This window comes from Hydra vulgaris, chromosome 09 (genome assembly GCF_038396675.1).
Source record: "Hydra vulgaris chromosome 09, alternate assembly HydraT2T_AEP".
NCBI lineage: Eukaryota > Metazoa > Cnidaria > Hydrozoa > Anthoathecata > Hydridae > Hydra > Hydra vulgaris.
Window position 1 is genome coordinate 12,437,285 of NC_088928.1, and position 9,831 is coordinate 12,447,115.

Genomic DNA, 9,831 nt, shown 5'->3' on the forward strand with positions numbered 1-9,831 from the left:
TTAGGGGTGATCTAATCAGGCTGGATGTTTTAAAAAAAACAAAAAACTTGCCAATATTTTACAAAAATAGGCTTTAAAACTGCTGACTGTGTTTCAATATTTACTAGAAACATCTTTTAAAATATTTACTACAAACATCTTCTAAAATATGTACTACAAACATCTTCTAAAATATTTACTACAAACATCTTCTAAAATATGTACTACAAACATCTTCTAAAATATGTACTACAAACATCTTCTAAAATATGTACTACAAACATCTTCTAAAATATGTACTACAAACATCTTCTAAAATATGTACTACAAACATCTTCCAAAATATTTACTACAAACATCTTCTAAAATATTTACTACAAACATCTTCTAAAATATGTACTGCAAACATCTTCTAAAATATGTACTACAAACATCTTCTAAAATATATACTACAAACATCTTCTAAAATATGTACTACAAACATCTTCTAAAATATGTACTACAAACATCTTCCAAAATATTTACTACAAACATCTTCTAAAATATTTACTACAAACATCTTCTAAAATATGTACTACAAACATCTTCTAAAATATTTACTACAAACATCTTCTAAAATATTTACTACAAACATCTTCTAAAATATGTACTACAAACATCTTCTAAAATATTTACTACAAACATCTTCTAAAATATTTACTACAAACATCTTCTAAAATATGTACTACAAACATCTTCTAAAGTATGTACTACAAACATCTTTTAAAATATGTACTACAAACATCTTCTAAAATATGTACTACAAACATCTTCCAAAATATTTACTACAAACATCTTCCAAAATATTTACCACAAACATCTTCTAAAATTGAATTTTAAAGTATTTAGGCAGGCTGAATTAAAGTTAAAAGCTGAGTTAAGTTAAGTTTTATTTTTTCCCTTTAAAAAAATAATTTGTAATATAAATTTAATAGTGAAATGTAAAAGCCTGGTGCCTGGTAAAACTTATTATAAATACTATTATCAGTTATATCATCTAAGTAAAAAACACAAGCTAACAATAAAAAACACAAGATAATAGTATACTTTCTTTAATTTATTACTATGCTACATTCTAAACTTTTAGGCTGGTTTTTTTTCTTTCTCATCTCAAAATCATAACTTTTCACTTCAATCAAAATCATAATGTTTAACCTATAAAATGTTGTTTTTTAAACTTTTTAATTTCATGTCTTTTAATGTATTTAATGTTTTAGTTTGATTTGATTATTTGAGTTGATTTTCTTTAATATAAAGAGTTCTTTATAATTATTATTACTAATATTATTTTTATTATTATAATTTTATTATTTATGCTAGAATAAAAGAAGTATATTATAAATTAAATATATTGAGTTTTGAAAAAACATCAATGTTTTTCTTGATGGAAGCAATCTTTTTGTTTAAATAAGGAGACTGGAAGAAAATAACATCTTTTTAATAACCTTTTTGTCTTAACAGAATTCAGTTCAAAAAAGTATTATCCGAGTGTGTTGCTAAAATATTTCATCTCAGGATTCTTGTTGTTGTTAATTTATCAGTTGTAATTGGCTTATATAATATTGTTTGTAAAATATCTATTAATATAATGTGCAATATGTTTTAATGTTGAAAGTGATTTTCTTTTATGCTGCTAGGTTGTAAAAATAATAAAAAACCACTTGCAGTGGCTGAAAGTACAGACTCCAAATATTAAATCATTTTAAAACTCATTGTATAGGAAGAGGAGGGAAGGTCATTAACTTTCTGCCCAACATTGCAGTTTTTAAAAATATTTATATATTTATGTTTTATTTTTTTATTCCTGATTGCTTTTATTAACTTCTTATATCTGTTCGTCAATATCCAAATATACAATTTTTGAGTGGATTTTCTTCAATTTTTTAGTCATTTAATGATAGGTTTTCTTCAAATTTTAAAGTCACTTCCTGATGATAGGTTTTCTTCAATTTTTTGAGTCACTTCCAACGATTGATTTTGTTCAAATTTTGAGTCACTTCTCAAATATAAATTTTCTTCAAAGTATTGAGCTGATTCCTGATGATAGATTTTCTTGAAATTTTTGAGTCACTTCCTGATGATAGGTTTTCTTGATATTTTTGAATCATTTCCTGATGATTGGTTTTTGGTCAAATCGTAGAGTCACCCCCAGATGAAAGGTTTTCATCAAATTTTTGAGTTACTTTCCAATGATAGGTTTTCTTCAAATTTTAGATACATACTTTTACATGGAAACAATACAATGAAACAAACAATACAGTATTTATTACTTTTGCAGTAAGTCAAGTAATTTAATTAATTTTAGTTTCATTTTTATACGAGCAGAAAAGTAATATTTATAGGCAAATTGCAAAACATATTGTAGCCAATAGTGTCTTAGCAAAATGCGTTTGTCTAAAATCCCAAAAGTCGTGAATTTAAAGTCTCTGGCATTGACTTTCTATGTGGCATGAACCCTAATTGTGCAATTTAGATTGGACATCATTATGTTTATTAATTGAATACAAATTGTTTACAAATTGTAAAAATATAAAAGTAAGTATATACATTATATGTATATGTATACATTATAGTATTATTATATATAAATATAATTTATGTATATGTATATCTCATCTTTATATAATACCTTTATATTTAACAGTTTGTTAAAGCTTCTTTTTAAGCATTAGCACTTTTGCTAAATCATAATGTTATTAAATAACACATTAATTTGAATTTTGTTTAAAACAAAGAAGAAAGTTGATCAATAAAAAATCTCTTGAAAAACATGCAGTATTTAAATCTGACATTATGGAAAGAAAAGAAAAAGAACTGTTTTTTTATTTTTTATTAATTTAGCACAATGTTTATATTGTTATGTACTTTTGTGCATTGTTTATATGTTGTTACTTTTTATGTATAAATAATGCTAGATATATATATTTTTTTAATATTGTTCTTTGTCAATTGCATCTGTCTTTTTTTTTACTTAATGTTTTTTGTTATGTGTGTTGTTGCTTTTTATATTGCTGTTCACTATTGTTTAATAAATATATGTGGCATATAAGTTCTCCTAGAATTTGGATTCTCTTTTTGTAAACAACTGTGGTGAGTGTCTTTAAATTTGATCAAGACTTTATTTAAATTTTAAGTTATGAAGAATAATTGCATAGCAAATATTCTGGTTGCGGCTGACTATTGTTTAAAATTCAAGTCAACAGTTAAAAAATCTAAATGTTATTCTTACTTAAAGTAGATTAAAAAAATTTAAAATTATTTTATACTAAAAAGTTACACTCAAAATGTTGTGTCCACTCTCTCGATTTTTCCAAACCACCAAAATTATAAAATGTTATATCAAACCAGGGTTGGCACCCTAAAAACCAAAATACCACCCAAAAACCCCATAAAATGTTCTTTTTGGTTTCTGAATTCAATTGGGTTTATTTTTATTTAAATTATACATGTAATTATTTTTTCTTTTAACTTTTGTATTATTTTAACTACTTACACGTTGGATATTAACTACTTGCATGTTTGATTTTAACTACTTACAAGTTGGATTTTAACTACTTACAAGTTGGATTTTAACTACTTACAAGTTGGATTTTAATAAGATTGTCTAATTAGAAATTTTAATGTCTTTAAGTTTGTTTAATATAACTAGTTACTACTTTTTTTTTTTTTTACATTTATCAAAACAAATTAATAATTGAACTTTTAGGGGAGTGTTTTTTGTAAGTTTTTTTGATATTGATTACTGTAAATCACGCTATGCATAACCTCACATTGCAGTCGAGACAGTAGTATCTTGTTTCTTTTTACATTCTTTTTCCGTTTTTATATATCTGTGAGCAACATACCTTGCACTGTAGAGTTTCAAATTATATTAGTGCTCTTAGGTGCCTTATACACGAGGGGGGACGCTTATTAATTTTTGGAACTACCAAGTACATAATACCTACCAAGTACATAATATTCCTCATCATAAAATGTATGTAAGTTAAATCTACTTACGTGTTAAATCCTTCACTTAATATTACAAAAATATAATAAAACAGACAAAGAGAGTAAGCACCTAAGAGTAGACAAAATGAACACAATTTTTTGGTAATATCAGGGTATTAGGTGTCAGATTGGCAGAACAATTGTTTGAAAAACTTTTTGTCTCTAATTATTCGATTTAAATACATACATATATCATAAATACATACATATATCTGGCATATATTTTGTTAACCTTAATTATTCCATAATGTTAAAAAATATTCCGAAATAAACTTAAGATCTTGGGTCAAGCATTACTCTTTAAGTTCATATTTATTTCAATAAAATCCCTGAATATAACAACATCGTTTTCTGAAGCAATATCACTATCAGGTGATTCCAAAAACCACTATCATTTTCTGATTCCTTATATTTCACAACAGAATTTAAGCTAAAAATAAAATCAAACCACTTATAACTATAAGTATGAATAATGCAAACACAAACCTAAATTGTTAGCAAAATTTATACAACCATTAATACTCTTATTTACACACTAATTACCGCCACTTATACTCCACCAATCATTAGCTGATGTGGATATTTTGTCACGTGAAATTTTCATTGAATAGATAGAAAGCAGGTAAAAAATAATTTTTCTAATCGATATGCTTAATACCTAGGCATATATTCTGAATAATTTTTATTAGGCCATTTCTCTGCTTATAGTTGAACTCTTGTAGTTTAAACTCGTATAACTTTAAAAAGCATTTAAATCTAACATATTCTTTGGTCCCTTCAGGGTTTAATATTTAGAATTGAACTCACCCCTTGAAGATTCGATTTGCATGAGTTCAGCTGTACTTTACTTGCTTTTTGGTAAGTTTTTACTTAAAAGACTAAAAATATGTTAAAAATATTATAAAACATAATATTTTTAATAAATAAATAATTTTTAAAACATAATATTTTTAATAAATAAATAATTTATAAAACATAATATTTTTAATATATTTTTAGTCTTTTAAGTAAAATAATTAATTATTTATAACAGTTTCTCTACTTCTTGCCTCATCACCTATGTCAAATCCACAAAAGTTTTTTAATGGTTAAGAAGTTATACAAAAAGAAGATCGAAATTTCCAGAGAATCATTTGTTAGGCTCCAGGTGAGATATTAGATAATTAAAAATTCAAAGGCTAAAAATAGTGAGAAGACTGATTTGATTGGTTGACTGATTTAATTGGCAGTTAGAGGGATCAGAACAATATCCAGAGTTAATTTTAAAAATTGGAAACACAGATGCCTTTTTCAACCAGGCAGGAAAATAGTAAATCAGTTAAACACTTGTTAAATAGTTTAAAAAGTTAGGTTTTAAAACCTAAAATCAGGCCCGCCCAGAGCTTTTTTGATGCCTGGATCCAAAAGTTTAATAGGTCCCCTATCATACTTTAGGTCTTAAAATGATAAATAGCAAATAAATTAGTATAGTTATTTTTTTGTTTATTTTCATAGAAAACCTAATATCACATTTAATTAATTTTGGTTTGTAGAAACAAACTATGGTAAAATCAAGTCATAATACACAAACACATCTTCGGGGTTTTAGCGACAAAATTTAAAATAACTTCTTCATTAGAAACGTTATTGGCTAAATCTGATAAATTGAAAGGATCATCAAGTAGCACAATCGCTCCTGGCCCATTGAGGAACGAAGATAATCTTTGATGACACCTAAATTGCTGAAAGATCTTTCACCTTCAGATGTTGAAACAGGCAATGTTAGAAAGATTCCAAGTGAAACACACACTGGTGGTAATATTGAATGCAGCCCCTTTGCATAAACTTCATTTAGAAGTTTGACAGGCTTTTCGTTGGCTAGAATATTTCTTCTTACAAAAAAAAATGCCGAACTTGATCAGAAAATTCGTTTTTATATAAGTCTTCTGGGTAAAGTTTAGCCAGATTCTCAGCTTTTAAACCTAGTTTTTCGTCTGTTTGGGATTTCTGGTGTTAAATCCTTTACTTAATGTTACAAATACTATTTCTTTGCATTGCACATAAGTTCAAAAGTGAGCAGAGCAAGGAATGAAAATTGTGGATTATTCTGCTTAATCAAGCTTCCATTGTAAATACCTGCCATATTAGCTTGATATACCTGCCATATTAGCTTGATATACCTGCCATATTAGCTTGATATACCTGCCATATTAGCTTGATATACCTGCCATATTAGCTTGATATACCTGCCATATTAGCGCCATTTTTGTAGCCTTAACCACCAGATTTTTTATGTCGAGCTCATTCTCTACCGAAACATTCAATATCAACTTTGTTATATCAGATACCTTCTTCTTTTTAAGTTCTTTTAGCTTAAGGAACCTTTTTTTAACCACCCACAGGTGATTATCACTGAAATGCAAAAAGCGGAAGTAGTTTGCTCGCTGTAAAACGATTCGGGAGTGCTGTCCGTGATGATGGTGAAATATATTGATTTCTCAAATAACTTCTCGGACCACTAGTTTGCCGCACTCTTCCATAAATTTATTCTGTGATTTCCAGAATAAGTAATGAGCTTGTATGCATTTTTCTTCTTCTTGGTGCTTAGCAGTATGATGCATATGATCTTGTGGCAAGCAATTAATTTGAGCGCTCCAAGAAAGTTTCCACTTTTATTTTTGAATAACTTTTGATTGGACCCTAATTGCAAACCAAAAAATAATCAAAATTGTAATCCATGATTATATCCAATTATAACTTATAATTTTGAATTTTAAATTACAAATAAAATATTGCAAAATATAATTTAAAATTTAAAAACAATATTCTTACCCCTGAAAGCTAGAAAAGTTGTGACATCAAGAATGCATTGTAAATTTACTTTCCATCGCTTTGTTTTATCTCCAATTTGTTTTTCTAATTGATGCTTAATGGATTTGACTGACTTTTTAAGTGAATCGACTGAAAAGTGATTTGACTGACTTTTCAAGTGAATCCATTGAAGTGATTTGACTGACTTTTTAAGTGAATCCATTGAAGTTGTTTTTCCTTCGAGATAATAGTTAAAATGAGTATCGCTTTGCTGATGACTTTTAATGCGATCTGAAAGTTTTCACCGATTTCCATACCTCCATTCCGAAACAATAAACTTGATTGAGCACCAGATCTGGTTAAATTAGGCAATCCAAAAAGTGAGCAAGGGAAACAAAGAGTGATGCCAAAGCCTTATTCCAAACGAGCCAATCTCTTCTAAATTTTTCTCCGTTTCTTTGTTCCTCTATAAAAATGTAAGTAGGGAGTTTGCGTTCTTTTTGATCTCTTGGAAAATTGCTAGGATTTGAAGATGGTCCCATCAAAGTTATAATCGTTCGATCAGTGTCTGATATTGATTTCCATAATGCATGATCGTTAGAGGTTGGTTTGTATAGAAAGATCACTTTTATATATTTGCTGGTCATTGTGACGATCAACTACAAAATCCAACTGATTTTTTTTAAAGGTGACGACGTTTTTTGGGAGTCATCGATGTCATCGGCAAATAAATGTTTGTCGGAATTATGATCTGGCAACTCATTAGATTCATTGATACCGATTTCTATATTATAGAGCTATAAAGAAATATTTGTAAACATATTTACTTTAATTATTCTTTCATGGATATCACAAGATTTAAAAATAATTTAATTACCTGCTTGCATTTATTTTCGTTTTTTGTCCAAAGGATACAATCTAAAAACGTTTGTTTGTTTTTGTTTATGTTTTCTTTCCGAATCATCGCTCTTTTTCTACCAGCAGCTCCAGACATTTTGTTCAATCGTGGAGGTCTTTGATTATTCATGCTAAAACTCATGACGATGCAAAAAATGTAAACTTTTTAAATTTTAAAAACGATGAGCTATAGGCTTTAATGCCCGGGGTAAACTACTTCAATTGCCCCACCCCCCCACCCCTTTCCTCTTTGCGGCCCTGCCTAAAACTACGTTTAACGATTCCTAGATCGACTGGTAGTAAGGTTTCCTGAACTCTCAGAGAGGCTGATTCCATCAACAACTATAAATATCAGTATTAACAGTACCGTGGTGCGCATGGAAGGTGTTCCTGTTAGTGCTTTTGGGGTGCATTGTCAAGGCCACAAAAAGTACGCTTTGTTACGATTTTGAGTTGATTAGAAGAAATGAGAACGTCTTTTCATCATTGCAAGAAATCAATGCAAAAAAGTATCGTCTGACGCTCATTAAGAGATAACAGAAGAGCAGCGTAGTTACTACCAAGGGGGCGCCAGCTAATGCCTCTAACCCATGAATAGAGTCAAGAATACCCAGCATGCATTATCTTAAGGAGGTAACAATCTAACAGATTTACTAGTTGTAAATCTGTTAGATTTACATCTAGGTTATTATTCTAGTAGATAATTCTAGGCTATTATTCTTGTAGATTCTAGTAGGTGAAAAAGGGGTTTGAGGTTGGTTAACTGAAATTTTCTGTTTACCCTTAAAGTCTTGACCGTCAAGGCCTTTTATAAGACATTTGCCAGATGCAATTAACAACTGGCCTACATTGCTATTTTTATACCAATATTTTATCTGTTTTATACCAGTATCTTGCCTTCATTTAAAAGCTCTAAGGGCAACAGTGTTTTAGGTTCGATTTAATTATTCTTAATCTTTGCTTTTGGTCATTAAGTTGTTGTTGCTAAGTTACTTTTAGTTTTACAATGAAGTGTTTAAAATTTTGTACAAGCATTCTGAATCCAATTTTAGGTTTCGATGACAATTTTAAAATCATAAATAAATTTACCAATTATACTAACTATTTGCAATGCTATTGCAGTGCTCAATGCAATCATATTGCAGTGCTCAATGAAAAGTGCTTTAAATAAAAACTACATTCGAAATTTTTAAAATGATTATGATCAGTTAAATTCTAATAAACTTTGATTTTAGTTCTCAAGTCAATGTTTGTTTGAATTTAACTGAATTATTGGGTTTTTCGAACGTTTTTAAAGTCAATAAAACAAAAGAAGACAAACGAATACAAATTAGTTTTTCGAACGTTTTTAAAGTCAATGAAACAAAAGAAGACAAACGAATACAAATTAGTTTTTCGAACGTTTTTAAAATCAATGAAACAAAAGAAGACAAACGAATACAAATTAGTTTTTCAAACGTTTTTAAAGTCAATAAAACAAAAGAAGACAAATTAGTTTTTATTATTCACCTTCTTATATAGTTTTTTTTATATTATTCCTTTAAATAAAACAAATCTTGTAGTATTATCATCATAGGAATAAGATTAGTTTGCAAATCTATTTTACTTCGTACAAGATTGCTGCTTCATGTTGAGCGAATCATATAGATGTAAAGTGCATTTTGGTTAAAAATTTAAATAAAAAAAATAAGATTTTAAATTAATCAATTTTTTCAATTGTTATAGGATGCAATTGCTTTACTCAACCTTGGAGCGTTGTATCACTTGATGGGAAGATCCAAAGATGCTAAAAAATCTTATACTGACGCTTTGAAGTTAGATCCAACAAATCCTATACTGTTGGAGAACATAAAAAAACTAGAAAAGATAACAAGAGTGTAAAATAGTTTATTAAAATTTTTGTAAATTACTTTTCGATAGTTTTAATGCCTACTCCTGCTAAAATTTCTAATACTTAATACCAGCAAAGTTGAAAATGAGTAACATAACTTTTGAACACTAATGGTTATTAAATGAAATTTAAAATCTGTTTATGAATGTTTAGTAAAATATGCCAAAGAAGTTTTATCGATTCGTCCTCTCACTCGATTATTTTGAAACCCTATACAGGCTTAGAGTAGGCAAATTAAATCTAAT

General features: G+C 28.1%; 1 protein-coding gene across 2 annotated transcripts in view; it reads left to right on the top strand.

Moving 5' to 3' along the window:
* LOC100202110 (protein O-mannosyl-transferase TMTC2) overlaps positions 1-9,604 on the top strand; it is a 51,454-nt gene extending 41,850 nt beyond the window's left edge. For both annotated transcript variants that reach the window (XM_065804756.1, XM_065804757.1), the window contains exon 17: positions 9,421-9,604. In XM_065804756.1, the coding sequence (XP_065660828.1) occupies positions 9,421-9,576 (156 nt within the window). In that variant the 3' untranslated portion in view covers positions 9,577-9,604. The remainder of the gene's footprint in view (positions 1-9,420) is intronic.
* The last annotated feature ends 227 nt before the right edge of the window (positions 9,605-9,831 follow it).